The sequence below is a fragment of the Crassostrea angulata genome, chromosome 8 (assembly GCF_025612915.1).
Source record: "Crassostrea angulata isolate pt1a10 chromosome 8, ASM2561291v2, whole genome shotgun sequence".
Classification (NCBI taxonomy): Eukaryota; Metazoa; Mollusca; class Bivalvia; order Ostreida; family Ostreidae; genus Magallana; species Magallana angulata.
The window spans coordinates 4,214,065-4,234,381 of record NC_069118.1 but is presented as its reverse complement, the minus strand read 5'-3'; the positions used below and the strand labels follow the sequence as shown (position 1 = coordinate 4,234,381).

Below are 20,317 nucleotides of genomic sequence, written 5' to 3'. Positions count from 1 at the left end.
TTAAATATAAAAGCTGTTCAAAATCTAACTGAAAAGTAGAAATGGTAAAATGGCTTAAAGTCCAACATTTCTCGGGCATATATAAAAGAATTCCAAATCAAACTATACAAAACTTTAAAACCCTCTGAGTTTTATTTTTTTCCATTTTAATTTTTTTTGGGATAAAAGTGATGATTGCCATCAAGAATTATTCTTCTTAACCTTGTTTGCTTTCTGTTTATATTGAATTTACATATTTATACGGACAATATAGACAAATGGTTTTGTACAAAAAAACACTTACTTATTTACGTGGACAATATAGACCAACGGTTTTGTACAAAAAACACTTAGAATACTTATTTATGTGGACAATATAGACAAACGGTTTTGCACAAAGAACGCAGACGTAAACCACAGTCTTCAGGAGGATGTATTAAATTCTCCTATAGAACACTTACTGTAAGCTTACTACATATGGCTGTGTGTTCTATTTATCGCCTTTGGCGGAAGGTGGCTTCCGCTAAATCAACTACATTGCTAAATGCCATACATATGTGTATAAGAATAGTCACATTCGGGAATACGCTAATTTAAATCCACACCAACTTGTTCAAAAACTAATTTCCACCAAATATTGTACATGCCAAATATAACAGGTTTAAAGTACCTTCTGATCTGGCGACAACTTCTAAAACTTTAAACATGGTTGGTAGGACTGAGGCTTCTGATAAGAATTCCTTCAGGTTCTTTATGAATGATTCCAATCTCTCCTCAACAAATGTATCCAATATATCGCCATCTATAAAGGAAGCAGGTACGCTAACGATAAATCAGAGGTTCATACAAATTATGCCTAGTGTGACAATCACTGTTCATATCAAACACACCCGATTTTTTTTTCCCCATAATTCTTTGCAACGTGCTTGGCCGACCCTAACAATAGGCGCTAAGTTATACCCGGCCGAGCTGTCCAGCGATTAAGACGTGCTTACTGTGTGAAGGGGGTATCGTGTTAAAAGCCTGTGTGGCATGTTTTAGTTTCACAAGTTCAGCATTTGACGCGGACACGGATAGCTGACCGTGGTAAGTATTTATTTAGTTTGGTGTAGTTTATTTGTAAATTTTTGCCTTTTGATTAGTTTTACGCAGTCGTTCTATAAAGTCACCTTGACCATTGTTCACTGTAGAGTCACCTGTGTGTTCACTGATGTGTGACTTTAGCGAGAGTGTTTAAATGGAATTCGTCTTTTTCTATAGTACAGTTTTTGCTATTGCTGTATAAAGAAACGGTGATTTAAAGGGCTATTTTCTATGCGTTATTTTATTTTACAATTTATTGTCACTTTTTCAACTTAACTACTTGGGCGGAAGTGCGTCACCGGAAGTTTCAGACGCCATATTGTTTACTGTAAACAATAACTTAGTTACCATATACTTACAATATTTTGAGATGTTGCCATTAATATAATACTATTTATACATTATCATAGTTTGATACTATCAGTGAGATACTTATATAATGTATTATACAATATTGTTTTTATTATGGTGTTATGGTGTCACTTGTACACTTATTGTAGTGTCATATTGTTGATGTTGAGAAGATGACGATGTGATGGTGCTGTTGATGACGACGATGATGTTATGGTGATGTCGACAACGATGATAATGATGATGATGGTCATGTCGATGATGATGATGTAGATGATGTCGTTCATGGTGACGTCGGTGATGATGATGAAGTAGATGATTATGGTGATGACGATGATGTCTATTATGATTATGGTGTTGTAGGCGATGATGTTGACGATAATGTCGACGATTATGACGATGGTGATGATGATGATGATGATTGTGGTGACGTAACTACTTTAGTTGTGGTTGTCCGTAGTTGGTCCAGGACTACAGCCCCGGAGATTCGGACACTCTTCTAATATATTTTTGGTCATTTGTATAAACATCATATTTTTTCTTGTTGAGTGAAAGGTGTGTGAGTGTTTGTGTGGTTTAGTGTTTATATTTCTGTCTTTTCTTTCTTTCTCTTATTTTTTGTTAATAAATTTTGTTAAATTTAAGATGTCTTGTTGTTGTTTGGAGTAGCCTCCGCTCATCCTGTTACATTACATGGTTTATTTCAGATTTTGAAATTCTTGGTGTCTACAAAATTAAAGCTACTTATGGTATGTAGCAAAGGAAAAGATTGAAAATTTGTTCAATATTTTGCAGATCCTGGTCTTTTAAATCTCTTATCAATAAATTTTGAGATGCCCAAATATTTTTTTTTCCAACTACTGATCCCACCGTGGATTCCTTTTTTTTTTTAAATTATGCATTCTAATAAAACACGCTCCTCTACCATTCAGAATCTTGTATTATTGAGAGGCCTGATACACAAAAGCTATACCTATATTAAATCTAATTAGACAATAAGAAGTTATGTACCCTCCAAGAGAATATAACGTAGCACAGCACAGCTGGAGCACTGGATGGCTGTATTGTGGTTGTACATTTGCATGGCCACCAAGGAACAATCCAACACGGTCTCAAATATGTCATCCACTAATAAATTGTTCCTCAAGTTCTCTATCGAAAGATATCAGATGCATAATATATGGTACAGTTAAAATATAGTATATATATATATATATATGAAAAAAAAAATATTTAAGGTTTAATCTTGTGTTGTTATGTTAAAAAAAAAACACCACTGATGAAGTCCAGTAACATTGTCAAAATCGATATTTCAATCAGTGTTTGAAAGTGTTTTTTAACAACAAAAAAAAGGTATACGTTCTGTAAAGGAATTGACAAGCCTAAAGATGCTATTCCCTTACCTGATTCTAAAAGAAGACAAAATATTTGTAATCCTGTTTCCTGGAGTTCCTCATCCCCTGAGAAATTTTCTAAAGCCTTCAGTAAGACTCTACAAATTTATAGCAAGGAATCAGTTTTTTAGTATTTATTTACAAATAAACCAAATTGATTAAATACGGTATAAATTGTTGTGGTACCTGTATGCTATGTCGGAACACTGGAACTCATTGCAAACGTCTGGGGACAATTTCATCAGAATTTCCATTAACTTCAGGCCAACCTACAGACAGAAATAAGGTCAAGGTCTTTCTTCACAATGCTGAAAGAATTTTTAAACGGCAAAATGCTTTCACTTTTTATTCACCTAAGAAAAGTAAAATTATTCGTGTCTATGATAAAATTGAAAACTTTATTTTTATTTATGTTTTATAAACTATATAAGACAAAACTTTACTTCGCATGAAATTTAGAAAATAATTGTTTTATAATATCAACACATTCCAATTTAATTAATATGCATATTAGTTGAACCAACAAACTGATTTTTCATTTTCTTCATCTAATCAAAAATTGTAGTCCAGTTTTCTTTAAACCTTTTGAATTTCAGTGCTTGATGAATATACATCTAGGATCCTTGTTATGTGTTTCTCTATATTTCTGCTCAGCAAGCCTTTCAATAGCTCATCTGTAGAAAAAAGTCTACATGTATCAATAAGGTTTCACTCACAAATACAAGTTCTCATTTGGCTTGTTTTCAAATCTGTTTGCATCTTTATCATAAACTCTTAATGAAGTATGTATCTCCAAGCAACATCCCCGCAATTTGGGCTATCTTGGAAGTGAGAGTAAAGAAAATAAATAAACTAAATTTTATCCATAATCTGTATGCCATAAAATATTTTACTTATACATGTACCCGGTACAAAGAATTTAAAATTTTACATTTTTCAATCTTCAATATCAATGAATGAAATATTTTTTTTTGAACTATAAATGATGATCAGTTTTTTAGTAATTAAAGAAAAGAGTTCAGAAAAGACTTTACAGTCTTTATTCTTCAAAAACGATTTGACAAATATAATGATATTCCAGGGTTTATTCTTTTAATATAAATTCATCAATTCCTAATTAACTCTTACATTTATTAGAAATTAAGTAACAGAATCCTACCATTATTGAGACTGTCCTTGATTCTGTAGAGAGTCAGCATCAGTAGTTCCTCATTCAGCGACCGCTGCAGGGTCAGTACTATGGACTGAGCCTCCTCTTCCTCCATACTGTCTATGCTATCACCACTGTCCAAAGCAGAGGGCAAACCAGCTCGCTTTAAGACATTGGTCATCACTCAGACACCACTTACATCACACTGAATAGAAAATCTAAGAATTAAAATTACTTTCATATTATCGCGATCTACTAATAACACTGATCAGGATATCAAATGACAGCTGATATTTATCGAATACAATCAATAAAATCAGGTATACATTATTACATATGAGTACAAAAATAGAAGTGGGCAAAGGGCTAAATTACAATAAAGATAACATTGTTTATAGTCTGTCCTAAGTTATTGCTTCCTTCACTTTTTGATGATTTTTAATAAAAATACACATACCTGTGAAAGAAGTACAGTTGAAATTGACAAAATGGAAAATATCCAAGATATCTTCATTGACAAATTATCCCTTTTCACTCATTAAAGTTTACAGGAATGAAAACAAATTTCTTACGGAGATTTATAATGGGAAATGTTTACATCTTTTCTCCATTCAGAAGTAATTGGGTTACCTCATGCAATTTTCAACGTTATCATCCGGGCTTATTAATGGCTGATGCAATGCAAAATCCCCGTAGACTTTCTATTTTCGGACGTGTATTGAAACCTGAAGCAGTAGAGGGACAAACAGATAATCTGGACATTTTTCATATAAGTGGCTGATCGTAGTTTAAGCACAAAGGTATTTAATTACAATATTATTGAAATATCAAGCGAAAAGTACTAGAAGCAAAAACTCGGGACAGAGTATGTATTTATATATATGTTGATCCAAAACAAAAACCGGCTTAACATGTTATCTCAGTTCAGCATCCAAGAGGTATTGTATATATTTCACTGGTGAAGTATCAAGATCATTGCACCCAATGTTAGAAAAATGATCAAAATATTTCTATCTTTGTAAATGAGGGCTTCCATTGAAAAATGTTCATGTTCCATCATTCTTAATTCGTCCGAATTCACCAGTTAAATTGTACTGTACAAGTCATTATTACTCGATAAATGAAAGAACACTGACCGAACTAAATATCCAAATAAGTTATACATAATTCGAAACATAAGTAAAAGTTCCCACGATATAAACTGAAAATTCGTCTATTTGAGCTGTACGGTAGGCCTACAGTTTAATTTATTGTAACCGGCTTACAAATTTGACGTATTGGGAAACTGAACCTTTTTCTTATATATGCATCGGCCCGAACCTTGGGTAATGGAGCATCAGAGACATCGAAATACCACTTCGTCAAGAAAACCTCTCCAGCAGCCGACTTTCCCGCGATGTTGCACTTTCCAATGTTTATTTCCGGTCATCACTAAATCACATGATACGCCAACGCCACCTTCAGGGAAAAAATGGCGGGAATTTTAAACACGACAGCAATGCACATGTTGTTATTCTGCAGACTCGTGGGCGTCGGTACCGTCTTTTTTTGCAAAGTTAGACCTAACCATCAGGCACATAGCATCAAGGTGGGTCAGACCCCCCCCCCCACTTTTTCTCCTAAATTTACCTTTAAAAAACTGAAATATTAATAATCATATAAATTGTGATCATGAAAATCAAAGTACTGAAGTACTGACGGGAGTTGATTTTATCGATTATCATTTACTTTAAAATCAACTTATTTTTCATGGCAATTAGTTTCTATACTCTGTCCCGAGTTTTTGCTTCCACCACTTTTTGCTTGATATTTCAATAATAGTAAATACCCTTGTGCTCAAACTACGTTCATCCACTAATATAAAAAATGTCCAGATTATCTGTTTTGAAACGCCCCCTCTACCGCTTCAGGTTTCAATACACATCCCGAAATTGAAAGTCTACGGAGATTTTGCATTGCAACAGCCATTAAAAAGCCCGGATGATTACTTTAAAAAAATGCGCGATGTATTCCGAGTGTTCCGAATGGAGAAAGGTGTAAACATTTCCCATTATAAATTTCCGTAAGGAATCTGTTTTCGTTCCTGTGAATTTTTCTGAGTGGAAAGGGATAATTGTTCAAAGAAGTTACCTTGGATATATTCCCTTTTAACGATTTCAACTGTATTTCTTTCACAAGTATGTGTAATTTTATTAAAAATCATCAAAAAGCGATGGAAGCAATAACTTGGGACAGACTTATAGTCTGTATTTGAATTACGCACTTTTTTATGAATTTTAGACTTTTCCGACAGGAATTTCGAGAAACCCTATAAATGAACCATGTTGCCAATGTGTAATATTTAAGATAGATTTCAAACTATGTATAAGTAATCGAAGCAATTCTAAAAATTTTATGGATCAAAGCACTATTGATATCGAACTCTAGTCTCGGTCAACCAGACGCTCGGCTGTCTCCGTTAATCTCCGAAAAGCAAGAGAGCCTTTCTGCTTGTCGGAGATTTACGGAGACAGCCGAGCGTTAGGTTTATGGAGGGTAATCGTGTTCAAAAATCCAGACATGTGAACTTGTAAATCCGAATATGTAATCGTGTTGGTGTGTGAGTCTGAGTATGAATGTGTGTTATTCTGGTCGTGTTACCTATAAAACTTTGTTGTGTTCCATACAAACCATTTATCTTAGAAAGTTATGGACTTTCTCCTATTTAAACGAGCAGAATCGGTCTTCTTTCAAAGTTAGAAATATTCAAAGTAAATGAAAATAATTTCTCTTTGGGCAAATGAAAAAAACAAACTAAAATGCATCATGGGATGTTTAAAAAAGGAACTGTTTGGTTTAGCCCCCCCCCCCCCCCCCCACGAATGATTAGGGTTATTCAATCAATAATTCAATACACAGGTTTATTTGTAATTTGTTTGAACATTACGACATTTATTGACAGCGATGTCAAAGTCGTAACACAACGAAGTCAGGGGTGAACTTTAACATGAGGCGAAATAACGCAATACCCTATTTATGTCGTTTAATTTGTTAACAAATTTTGTGCATATTTTTTTCATTGAAATTTGTCTTAATTGACTAAGCAAACTACAGCAATGTCTATTATTATAAATATACTTAGCATACCCATCGTTTAAAAACGTACCCAAAATTTGACATCAAATCGGACCAAGCAGCTTTAATAACAATAAGTTAAATAAACTGTTTCATAATCTTGGTGAATTTCATCATTTCACAACTTGTACAGTCATATACAGGGTCATTTGCATTTCAAGATAACGAATATATGATACAATCTTAAGAATCACATTAATCTATCAAGATCAAGGCATATAAACAAATTTGAAACTCAAATTCTACTCTATTTACATTGCGGGCATAGATAGTGACCCCTTATCCGGACTACTCCGATGTCAGTGCAGTAATTTAAATGCACCCAATGTTTACATTTGTCACACTGTACCCACTTTACAAAAATAATGGATGTGCTATTTCGAACAGTATGTGGGGTGAACATTTTACAGATACAATACAGTTCTTCCTCAGAAATAGAGACGTCCTCAGAGTCTTCGGATAGGAAGTATTGCCTTGAAGATGTGTTGTCAATTGGCTGAACATGGGAGGGTCCAGGTTCCTGTGAATGACTTTTGTTTGAGCAGGTGTTTTCCTCCTCTTGTTTCCACACTTTAGGCTTTTTCGTAGAGGTGGTAGGGAGCTTCTGATTTTTTATGTTTTTTCTCTGTTTTGGGGCTGCTGCTGCTGAAACATGCTCCATAATTTTTGCTGATACCTCCGGCTCAGTAATTGCTCTGCCTAATGTAATCTTACTCAAGGTTTTGCGTTCTTTTTTGGCCTTTAATCCCTCGGATTTTATAGGAACAAGCTCTCTGGTTCGCTCTGCAAAAAAATCCTGACTGTTGTTGTTTTCATCTGCATCCAAATCAGAGTCACTCTTCTCTTCTTCCTCGTTCCTTTGAGTCAATACCGAAGAAGGGGCAAGAGCTTCTGCTGGCACCACATCAGCATTAAAAGGATAAATTCCACACTTGCGGAAGGCAGACTGAAGATTTTGAGCTGATAAAGCTTTGCAGTATGCCAGGGCACAAGCATCCTGTTTGATGATTACTGTTGACGTTGTTCTCATCTTTTGGTGGCACAAATTGTTATAAGTTTTCTGTTGAGGGCCATAGCAACCAACATTCATGGGTTGAAGAATGTGACTAGTGTGCTCTGGCAAATGTAAATACTGAAGGAATATAACAGAATTTGACCATCCACTCTCGATCTGTGACATCACCAGCTGCTCCAGGTGTTGAACCTTCCATCAACTCTGACCTCATCCGCATGCCAGGAAAGACAAAATATGGTGGAATGGCAACCCCACAGGCACTACCACATCCCAGTATGGTAACCGTAGAGGACTTTCCTGTTGTTACGGCTTGTGGCGTGTCTCCAGTGCCGGATACTACATGAGGAGGTGCATGGTTGTGTGTAATCTCCTTCTCTTCCACATTAAAAATTCTATGGAGCTTATCAAATAAGTTGTACTTTGTGAGGATCGACGACAGTTCAACAAAGTATCGTTTTACATTTCCTGGATTTGATGCTTTTGCGCGTTGATACACCAATGCCCGTGACTTAACAACCTTCAGATCTGGCCATCGCTTCATGAACCCTCTAAACCATTTTAATTTGAGAGTATTTTGCTGCTTAATTGGTTCTCTTACATAGCTGAATGACATAGTCAGATGCCATGTGGGTCACCTCTTTTCGGGTATACCCATAACCAAATGATGCCATTGCTTTCAAATGTGAACGAGCATAGCCTCCTCTTTTTGTCCAAGCAATGGTGCTGGCCCCATAGTTACCTTCTCCAGGTCTACTTTCCCTTTGGCCGGCCGGTCACGAAGAGTTTGAGTTGGAACATTATACTGCATTGCAGCCTTGCGAACACTTGTCCCATTTTCCTTGACAGCTAGATGTGCATTAATGAGTCGAGTCGGACTGTACTGTCTAAATTTTATTTTGGGTTTTTTCTTTGGGGTCTAAAAATATGAAAAGGGATCTTTAACTTGCTTTTATAATTTTTCTTCTTAATACAAAGGAATTATTTTATTTAATGAATAGAATAAACATTTGTTATAGATATAAACTGGACAAATATTTCCTTATTAAAATGTAAATTCATTCAAATAACTTCTTTTTTGTATTGTAAATATAAATTTGAATATTTTTTAATTCATATTAAAGGTATAAAAGTGTTTTTCCTTCAGTTAAGATTATTGTTTATAGTCCCTCTCTCTATTGAATTTATTCCTGCGTTATAAAAACGTCTACAAAAAATGTAAGGAATATCAACATTTTCATAACCCAACAATGAAAATGTTTGGCCTGTAGAAACAGTCGATAAACATTGTGACCTCTACATTTAGATATGCTAATTAGCCATGTGCCTTTCATGTCTGGAATGTACGCTTCAACCCATACATTTTTATAAATAGTAAATTTGGTACTAACAAAATGGCGGATTTTATATACAAAATATATGCGTGTATAACTTCCTACCTGTTTATTCCGCATATTTAAATCTTCGTTTCTGTTTATACGCACTTGATAGCAACCTTTCAAAATCAGCCGTTTATGACGTAATATTTTGGCAAGTGACCAAATTCGACAACAAACAAAATGACGCACGACCACAGGGCACGCACGACTATAGGACCTTCAACCATATATATATATTCTTGCTATGAATATTTGTTAACAAAGTATGCCTAACTTTGAATCTGTTTCATTTAGGCAATTTCGTCCACATATACATGTACAATTTTTAGCACTGCTTTCTTTGCGATTTATTGAGAGGATCGTAAAAAAATGATGGCGTCACATATTTTTAAATATAAAGGAATTACTAAGTATACAACTAGGCGTACAGCTAGCGCTTTCAATACACATGACCAGAATTATCAAAAACACTTATTAAATTCTTACATAAAATAAATCGTCAAATAAAAACCAACAAATATTAGCATGCAAATCGGGCTCTCGCTTCTGTATAGTTCAGCAATTTAATTTTGGGTCAAGGAAGCATTCATTAAATATGTAAAAATTCGCCATTTTATTTTAATTCCTGATATAAATTATATAGTTCTTGATATTAAAAAAAAAACAAGTCTAAATTTCTGATATCAAAAAAATGAAATTAATAATTCCGATACCAGAAAATGATTTTTGAAATCAGAAATTTGAATTCTTGATACATGTATTAGAAAATACTAAAAGCGGCGCCCCATAGAGCCAATATCCATAAGACGTCGCGCACGGTGTTGGTGTTAATTTCGGTAACGTAAAAAAACGTCAAAAACGTCATTTTCACTCATAACGTAATGATACATTTCATTAACCACAACATACAAATAAATTAAAAAATAAGACCGTTAAATTGATTTTTGTCCACATGTAAGAGATTTTATATTTCAAAACTGTTATATACATGTAAATAAATATTTGTAAGAAATATCAATGTTCAAAAGCATGCGATTCGCTCACAGCTTTCAATTCTTTTTCTTAAATTCTTAAATGAACTTCCTCTGAAATTAGTCATGTATTGTAAAGAATAGCTCTTGATTCAAAAAATGATATACAAAACTCCTTCATTCCCGAGTCTGTTCTACCTTTCTATGTTTCCGTTTTTCTTCATTAATGTTAATTCGTAGTGTAGCAGTCAAAGATCCCGTTGAAATCATCAAAATACATGTTCATCGTCGCATCACGTTTAACGTCATTGCGTCATTTTACATGTACCCATGTCGTCTATATCTTATTCGTAAAAAAAAAATTAATTCGACCGGTTATGTTCAGATATTTGAAATCAATTTTGTCTTTTATTTATTATTCCTATATTTTATTATTATTATTTTTATACTTTTGCTACCTTCTTCACAAAATAATTTGTAGTTATTTATTATTTTCTCTAAAACTGTTTTTATGAAGAATAAAAACCCGCACACATACTGCATGCCGTAACGTTTAAGTCCTTGCGTCATTTTACGTGCCCGTGACATATGATGTTGACATCATTTTTTTTCTAAAAATCAATTATTTTTATTCGCAATACTTGTATATTTGGCATTGAATTGTTTGGGAGAAAAAGCACATTTCTAACTGCTATTCATTTTTGTGAATTTTCTGCGCGAATTTTTAAAAGAAGTGTCTAAGTTACTTTCTCTTTTCATTGCTTATGTAGTTTAATGTGTTTTTATGAAAGTGTGACATTTCATGTTGACATTTTAAAATGTTTCTATTAAGAAAATTTGCGGACACATTTGCTTCTTTTCAATGGCTATACAACCTATGAAAATGCACATTCTAAAATGATTTCTATTATTATGAAATATAGCCAACATTTTTTTTAATGGGCATGATACTTGTGATCGCCATGCTACGCATAACGTTCGACTGTGAAATGTAACTCTTGTGACACGTGTCTTGAATAAACTCTAGCATAACGATTTTTTTATCATAGAAAATTAAATTATTATAAAATATATATTACGAAAATTTTACACAGAAACAATTTCTCTTAAATTTTTTTTAAAAAGTCATATATTTAAAAAAAAATACAATAGATCATTGCTAGTTCCTGAATCACAATTCATATTTTGGTAATTAACTCATCTTGCCCTGGCCATTTTCGAGGATTTTTTACGCATCTACAACTTCATTCTGGGAATTCTTTGATCCGGCGTCGATTCCTGGCATTGATTACGTCAAAAACGCTATGACGTATATCTGTTACATTATCAAAATAATAAGTCCACCAAAAATTTCCCTCCCAAAATTAAAGTTCACCGAGATACTGTTGTTTATTTGAGATATGTACCCAAAAAGTGTTACCTATCTACATGCTATTTCTAAAAAAAATTTCAGTTTTTAACACCGATTTATGAAATATAAAAAAAAATTCCTACATTTTATTACATGTTTTGTTGAAGTCCGTATACATTCGAACAGATCGGTATATAAAATTACATATGTCCAAATTTTTGTTTTTAAAAATAGTCAAATACTGTGCGCGCACCCTGAAAGGACATTTTAACACCAACACCGTGCGCGACGTCATAAGGAAGCCATCTCCAGCCAATATGTTACAAGCTTTTGTTGACTGAAATCTGTTCACTTTTATCACCTCTTTAAAAATTATATCTTAACCAGTATACTAGTGCAAACTTTGCTAGTCGTGAAAGTCCCCGAATATAGGACACTTTGGCCACAATTGATCATGCATACACTTTAAACCACATTACTATAGTCTATAAACTGAAACGATTATCGATTTTTACCTAGGTATAGCAAATGCTAACATGTTTTTTTTAAATTGGCAGATTTTAGACCTTGACCGACTAAGTTAATTTTTTTTCCACCTGTTTGCTTGGATATTGAGCTATCTTAATCTGCTGCATTTTGTTTCATTGTCAATGGGCAGAATAGCGACATACAATTTTTAACCCTACGTGTAAAACTGTAAATAGCATATACAAGGGTCGATTCAAAAGTAATGTCACATTATGCACCGCATTTCATACTGGCGCAAAAGATAAAACAATTTTTTTTATTATTAAAATTCTAATTTGAAGTAAAATGTTGATTACCTCGATGAATATTTATTAAGATAATGATGTTTATAGAATGATATATATACGAGACATTGTCGCATCATGAATTTACGTATTTTTTAAGGTTTGTATTTATGTATGAATTACATGCTTCAAATTAAAAAAAAAGACCCAAACAACAAAATATTTTGAAACAGATATATCATAGACTTTTTCTAACTGTTTCAAAAAACAAAAAAACAACTAGGGAATGTTACCGTCCATTTTGGATATTTACGCATTGCCTTTTGTCCCTAGATCAAGGAAGAAAAAGACTGGACATGTGAATCATGATACGAGCATTTTTTTTTTTTTATGAATAGAAATCACAAGAAAATGTACTGGAATTGACACATCAACCTATAATTAAGAACGAGTGAACAGAATACCCTAAACGTGGTTCCAATATCTGATAAAAGCATATGTCATGTTAATAAATATTTCAAATAGAGAGAAGATATACGCTCTGAAGGAAAGTTAAACTAGGTTTTTACGTCATTAGCTATATCCGGTACCGGACACCTCATCGAAAAACAACTCATCGAATGCGACAACTCCTCGAAAGTCAACTAATCGGAAGTAGAAATCGCCGACGCGACATGTCAACGAAAGACAACTCGTGGATGACGACAACTCATCGATATAAAAATTAAAATGTTTGAACATTTTACAGATTATTTTCTTGATTTTATACTCAGTCACGACATGGCATACTAGTACTTATTAGCTATTGTGTTTCATTTTTCACTTTTGATGAGATTCGATGAGTATCGATGTGTTGTCGTATCCATGAGTTGTATATTCCGTGACTTGTCGTATCGATGAGCTGTCTATTCGGTGAGTTGTCACATTGATGAATTTTTTCGATGAGTTGTCATAGACCCGATATATCATAAAGCTACTTTTATGACTCCTTGAAGAGATCTTAAATGGTGGCATATCTCTGCCCCTGGTGTGCAAGTTATTTTTCTACTAATTATGTCGACATGCAAGATAAATATGTTGACATGCAAGATAGTTACTTCAACATGCAACATAACTATGTTGACATGCAAGAAAACTGCAATCAAATAAGAGTTATAAAAAATCTCAAATATCGCCAACATGTGACATCCAAGATGCTAGATACGCTACTTATTTATGTTAACATGCAACTTCTTAATGTCGACATGCAACTTATTTATGTCAACATGCAACTTAGTTATGTTAACATGCAAGATAAATATGTTGACATGCAACATATTTATGTCGACATGCAACTAAGTTATGTTGACATACAACTTATAAGTTATTTATCTTGCATGTAAACATAACTAAGTTGCATGTCAACATAGTTATCTCGCATGTCAACATAAGTAAGTTGCATATTAACATAACTTAGTTGCATGTCGACATAAATAAGTTGCATGTTGACATAAAAAGGTGGCATCTAGCATCTTGGATGTCACATGTGGGCGATATTTTTTGACATTTTGTATAATTCTCATCTAATTGCAATTTTCTTGCATGTCAACACAGTTATGTTGCATGTCGACATAATTATCTTGCATGTCAACATATTTATCTAGCATGTCGACATATTTGATAGAAAAATAACTTGCACACAAGGGGCAAAAATATGCCGCCATAGATCTCGACAAACGGATAGCACATTAAATAATATCCAATATACTAATCCATCGATTACAAAATTATTACATGTAATTAGTTGCTTTTTGAAAAAAATGTAAAATAGAGCATCGTGGCCACTTTTATTGAGTATTAAATTATGATATTCTACTAGAACGCCAAAGATCTAGAAATGAGGTCGCTAGCGTGCAGCGACTAGCCTTGCTTCACGCTCAACAAAATATATTATCTTCAGAAATCTTTGTCAAGATGCATTAAATTTTTCAGATCTGAAATGAATTAGGTAGATATCTCAAAGCACATTTCTTGTCACTTTACGCGGATTTTTCCCGATTTTATCGCATCTGTGACATTACTTTTGGATCAACACTTGTATGTATGTGGACCTAGTAACGCGACCCTCACTGGCCTGCTATAAATTTAAAAATATAGGCCAATTGACAGAGTTTGGGAAACCAGAAAGTCAAGACAACTCACCCCCAATAAAAAAAGATATATTTTATAGGTATTTCATTGACATATAGTGTTAATTTTTCGATGATTTTTGAAAATTTTAACAGGAAGTCAAATATTAAATTTCTAAATTTCATTGTTAAATACATCATAGGATTCAGAGCTTGCAAACATTGATAAGTCGTCATTTTGAAGAATTATGTCACTCTAATTATTTACAGCTTGGGTTTTATCATATTTTTAACTAATTATCATTATCGCATGAATAATATAATGCGATTGTTTGATCGCTGATTTCATAATTACGCTAGTCATAATTAAGTTATTTTAAAACTTAAAGCAATGTGCTCAATCTAAGTTGCTCCGGTTTCTTATATCATAATTTTTAAAGTATATAACTTGCCAGGGTTTATAACAGGAAAGAGAATGACGAAACAATATGTTTTAATCATAATACATACAAACTTAGCTGATTACAGATGAATTTGAATAAAACTGCTTAAGTAAACTGTGATTGAAAGTTTTAAAAGTCTGTTAGAATTTCAAATTAAAATCTATCAAAAATTGATATAAAACCTAAAGAACATAAATTGCGTTGCGATATATGAGGGAAAATTAATTTTCATTATAAATGTTGTCGTAATACGAAAAAAATGCTGGGAGCTAATGTTTTTATGTTGGGGGCGAGCTGTCTTGAGTGGTGGCGAGTTGACCTAAATTGGTTGCGAGTTATCTTCGGTTTTACTGGGGGCGACTTGTCTTGGGGGCGAATTGTCCTGATTAGGGTAATTAAAATTGGAGCCATTTCCAACACGGGTAAGGGTTTGTAGAACCTACAGCCTTGGGGGAAAACACTGCACAAGATCATGAATTAAATTTGGCTTTGTTGATTCTATTCGGTGCTATGCTTTATTATGTCCACAATATCTCGCACATATTTAGCAGTTTGCATGTAGAGACTGCATGTATACATAAACGAACGAAACAGTTTAGAATATTTTCATCAATTGTTTAATGAAAGTCAAAGTTAGTACAAAACTGAAAATATAGATCTATGAATATTTCGATAACGATTATAGAATGTGGAAAAGTGCATATTTAATTGTAAGTTTATTCAAACTCTGATTAAAATGTCCATTAAAATGCATGATAAAGTTTACGGCAGAGAGTCGATGTTTTCATGAACAGTCGTATTTCTTTTTGTCAACTATTCCAAGGATGATCTGTCGAATTGCCCTACGATTTGGCTTTCCATTTGCTAACAGTGGAAATTCTTTCAAACTTATGATCACATGCGGGACATACAAGCATCCAAGCAGCTTATTCTCTGTAGTTATGTTGAATTCTTTTCGGAGGTAGTCTTGCATACTCTCAGTGGAGTCCTCACTCTGTGGTCGGTAAATAATGGCTGCGCTGGGAACCAAATCTCCAGTTTTCATGTCCTTAATTGGCATCACAATGGCTGCGATGACATTGCCCTTGGATTTGATAACATTCTCAATCTCGACAGGATATATTTGTCGACCAAACACTTGTATCATCTCTTGACGCCGTCCCTCTACAATCAAAAAGTTATCATCTGTCACAAAACCGCCGTCATCTAGTGAGAACCACCCGCTTTTCCTAAAATATTCCTCGGATTCAGATAAAATTGTATGATTGAGATATCCAGGAAATCTTTTAAAAGACCGAATCCATATTTTGCCTTGTTGACCTACCGGCTGAAGTAATCCGTTGTCATCTGTGACTTTGATCTCCACTCCAGGAACTGGTCGACAGCTAAGGACTTTGTATTTAACACTAGCCTTATCGTCTGCAGTGTAAATTCTGGTCGATATAAAGCCCAATTCTGTCGAAGCGTATACAACTTGATATTCATCACAAATTTTGCCAATACTTTCCAAACTTGAGGAATATACTACCATGCTTCCCGTGATAATTCTTTGTACTTTTAAATTTATGTTTCTCTTCAATATCAAATCTATCATAGAAGGAGCTAGAAGAGCTTGTGTTGCGTTCTCTCTTGCTATGATACCACAGGCAGTTACAGCTGCTTCAGCCATCGAAGTAAGATGGAGTGTATTTTTTAATGTTACCCGAGTTCCACCACTACCCACCTCCCAATAAGGGTACCCACCGCCCCAAAAGAACGGCCTGTCATTGTACAGTACCTCTTTTTCGTTATTTGTTTTGAATCCATTAACGAAATGAAAAGAAAGAACAACCAGGGCATGGTGTGAATGCGGTATTGCTTTAGGAAGGCTGGTAGTACCCGAAGACATGAGAATAATTGCAATGTCCTCGGGGTCAATTCTCGGAAGAGCTGCGTCGATCTCATCGGAGCACAAATCTTGAACATTGTATAGGGATGGTAAAGACTCGTGAGGGAAAAATAAAATAACTTGTTGTAACCCAGGAACATCCCAAGAATCCATTTTATCAATGATGCTTTTGACAGCGTGATGATTTTGTCCATCGGGACCTGGATCAGTAATGAGTAATTTTACATTACCAATGCTATTGAACAATAGGACACAATCCTCTTCTTTTTGTTGGTATGGCAAGCACAGTGAGCAACCACCCGCCATCTGCACTCCCAAATCAGCAATTAACCATTCTGGAACATTTCTTCCACTGAGTCCAATTATGTCTCCTTTCTTAATTCCCATTTGAACTAGTGCTCTTGCAAACTTTGTTGCTTTGTCGTAAAGTTCTCCGCATGTTAAGACGGACCTTTCATTGTTTTCATCAAAGAAAATGCATATCTCTTTAGTTGGAGTATCCTTTGCTCTCTTCTTGAGTAAGTCTGGGAAACTGATGTACGGAACATCCAAAACATCGTTAGAACATAAGTAGCTGACAGACATTTCGATCGTTGAAGAGAGGTTAGGCTGCTAACATTTTACACCTGTTTGTATGAATGAACATATACACGAAGAGTTCTTAAATATTATAAATGAATGTAAACGGAACATCGCTATCGGGGTCAGATGTTTCTAAAACGTGGAACGGAATTTGGAGTGGAACGGGGAACAAAAAGATATCAAATCAACAAGAGAAAAGAGTTTTAAGACAGAAGTTATGTCTGTTGATAGATAAATCATCTAATCAGTTGTAAATAAGATGTTCTTTAAAACTCCCACATATACAGCATACGATCTGAGGAAAATAGTTTTAGATTGACTTACAGCAATACTTAGCATTAATTCGAAGTTTTTGAGGTCCGTTCCACTTTTCGTGCCATGATTTAGTTACACCATGACCGGATATGCACAATCTAATAACCTTTCATCATCAGTAGGTTAAAGCCCTATATAATTCACCCCTTTAGAAAGCCCTATATATTTCACCCCTTTCGAAACGTGCAGACGAAATGTACATGATTAAAAAATTAAGAAAGACGAACATACACACTATTTACAATTAAATTTTAGTGATTATCTACCAATCTACCAATCACACACACTGAAATTGCAAATTATAATACATAATTATAAAAACTGAAGAATTTTAAAAAATTCCTGTGGTTTGATTACCACAAATGATTGAACATATTGTAGATTCCTAATTAAACGCGAGGGATTGATATTCGCGTAAAATCGCAAGGAGCACCCTTCCCGGATTTTAAAATCTCGCCATTATTTTTATAGAGTTAAGAACTATAAGAAATAAGATGAAAAGTTCCGCGTTCGCAATTTTATATTCTCGCGTATTGATAGAAAACAGCGGGATCGCGGAATTAAGTACTCGCGTAATATAAGGAATTTACAGTCCTTTGACATTCTATCTTATATCAGCGGCGTAGCTTTGGTTTGTTTAATGTGACAGCAAGGAAGAGGGTTTGGGGCCGCCTTGAGGCCCCCCAATGAGTCCAGGGCGAAGCCCCCGGAAGCTGGCGAGCTTTTAGCATTTCAGACACTTAATTTTGAGTATCCAGAAAAATGAGTTTCATCAAAATAACTACAGTTTTTATGTTTATAATGCTTACTTCATCACCATCATAAAATTAACGATAAAGAAGAAAAAGTTGAGTCTGATTTATGATGAGATTAATTTAATTTTTATCAGATAAGTCTGTGCTTTCTCTCCTACTGGTTTATAACATTTTTGTCCACAAAAATACTCTTATAATACAAAAAAATAATTATATGTTTAAACTTTAAGATTCCGTTAATTAATTCTCGATAAGCTATTCATAATCATTGTCAACCTGTCACTCAGGTTATGGAATTGTATGCAAATAATAATATAAGATATCAGAAGAGCAATTTATAACTTTTGTTATTTATTGAAAAAAGGCAAGTCGTCTTTGCTTTTTCTTGGCAAAATCTGAGATAACAGCTGCTACATTGACTGGTATGCCTGTAAATGTGTATAGTTGCTAAATACGACATTCTTTGTCCACTCATTGTTGACCTGAGTTTACGGGCATACATGCAAGCATTTCCAAACATTTGAAAATGTTAGGATAAAACAAAGCTACAAGCGAAAAAATGAAATCAAACTTTGTAATTGAACAAGCTTAAGACCTAGCCATTGCCCTGTTGTTCAAGATCATCTAAAGAAGATACGACAACGTTGTATGCGGCTAAAAATGTACTCTTATTTATATTAATTTATTTGTGTTCAATATTTATAATATTTTAAATACTAAATTTTTTTTATTTCCCCTTTTTTTTTAATACAAAACAATGTGGAAGCACGTGCTTCCGTGCCTCAATGAAAGCTACGCCACTCTATATTATATGAATTCCATGTACTCTCTGAAAAGAGAAATGATATATTAAATGAATGAAAAAAGAATAAGTGAATGAATGAATGAATGAAAGAATGAAATAACATTCGATGTTAAATTATATTTATTTAACTGCATCCGAGTCGCAAGGTTTTCAAGATATGGACATGTGCAGTGTTTAATCTTTAGAATGTCTTTTTAAAATCGGTTTCTTCTTACTTTTCAGGGCCATATTTTTTGCTTGGCTAGAGGATGTTATACTGTGCATGCCTCCGCTGAGCATGCCTTCCAGTACAGCAAGACCATGCAATCTGGGGATCTCGTAAGGGCATCGTCTGTCCGTTAAGCCGCCACCGCACCGCTAAACGCATAGACACACAAGTCACCGTTCCGGATCACTGGATAAAACATATGGAGGGTAATCGTGTTCAAAAATCCAGACATGTAAACTTGTAAATCTGAATATGCAATCGTGTTGGTGTCTGAACCTGAGTGTAACTGTGTGTAATTCTGATCGTGTAACTTATAAAACTCGGGTATAAACACATGTAAGATTTGACTTAGTTCCTTCGTATGATGCTCATTATGCAGCATTGTTGTTTTCATTAGTTTATTAAACCTTCAACTATGCACACTTTTAATCCGTAGTTTCTGCATTTGTATCATCAGAATCGGCAATAGCACATCTGGCATGATACGAATTGACAAATGTAAAAGTCTACAAGTTTGTCGAATTTTGACATGACCATATATGGCAACTGCCTTGCTACGGGAAAAGGCATGCCGTAATCGCCGGAATGGACGAAAATAAACATAAAATTCAGCTAAACTGTTGTAATAAGCTTTTAATGAACGACATTTTTCTATCGAAAATACCGGTATTATTTTA

The 20,317-nt window shown here is 34.2% G+C and overlaps 2 protein-coding genes and 1 pseudogene across 2 annotated transcripts in view; all 3 read right to left on the bottom strand.

Moving 5' to 3' along the window:
- The window catches only part of LOC128160596 (leucine-rich repeat serine/threonine-protein kinase 2-like), a 43,167-nt gene extending 37,770 nt beyond the window's left edge, over nucleotides 1–5,397 (bottom strand). Inside the window, exons 1-8 of the mRNA XM_052823929.1 lie at nucleotides 5,249–5,397; nucleotides 4,588–4,682; nucleotides 3,967–4,162; nucleotides 3,390–3,481; nucleotides 2,994–3,076; nucleotides 2,817–2,905; nucleotides 2,425–2,565; nucleotides 650–781 (exon numbers count right to left, since the gene is read on the bottom strand). Coding sequence (XP_052679889.1) covers nucleotides 650–781; nucleotides 2,425–2,565; nucleotides 2,817–2,905; nucleotides 2,994–3,076; nucleotides 3,390–3,481; nucleotides 3,967–4,138 — 709 coding nt within the window. The 5' untranslated portion in view covers nucleotides 4,139–4,162; nucleotides 4,588–4,682; nucleotides 5,249–5,397. The remainder of the gene's footprint in view (nucleotides 1–649; nucleotides 782–2,424; nucleotides 2,566–2,816; nucleotides 2,906–2,993; nucleotides 3,077–3,389; nucleotides 3,482–3,966; nucleotides 4,163–4,587; nucleotides 4,683–5,248) is intronic.
- Nucleotides 5,398–7,643: 2,246 nt separating this feature from the next.
- Nucleotides 7,644–8,894, bottom strand: LOC128159187 (uncharacterized; annotated as a pseudogene).
- Nucleotides 8,895–15,849: 6,955 nt separating this feature from the next.
- LOC128157915 (uncharacterized) lies at nucleotides 15,850–17,560 on the bottom strand. The gene has a single exon (XM_052820573.1). The coding sequence runs from the start codon at nucleotides 17,558–17,560 to the stop codon at nucleotides 15,872–15,874; it is 1,689 nt and encodes a 562-aa protein (XP_052676533.1). The 3' UTR covers nucleotides 15,850–15,871.
- Nucleotides 17,561–20,317: the final 2,757 nt, after the last annotated feature.

What these genes read in the sequence shown, in the direction of transcription:
- LOC128157915 (XM_052820573.1), bottom strand. Translation starts at nt 17,560, where the DNA reads ATGTCTGTCAGCTACTTATGTTCTAACGATGTTTTGGATGTTCCGTAC.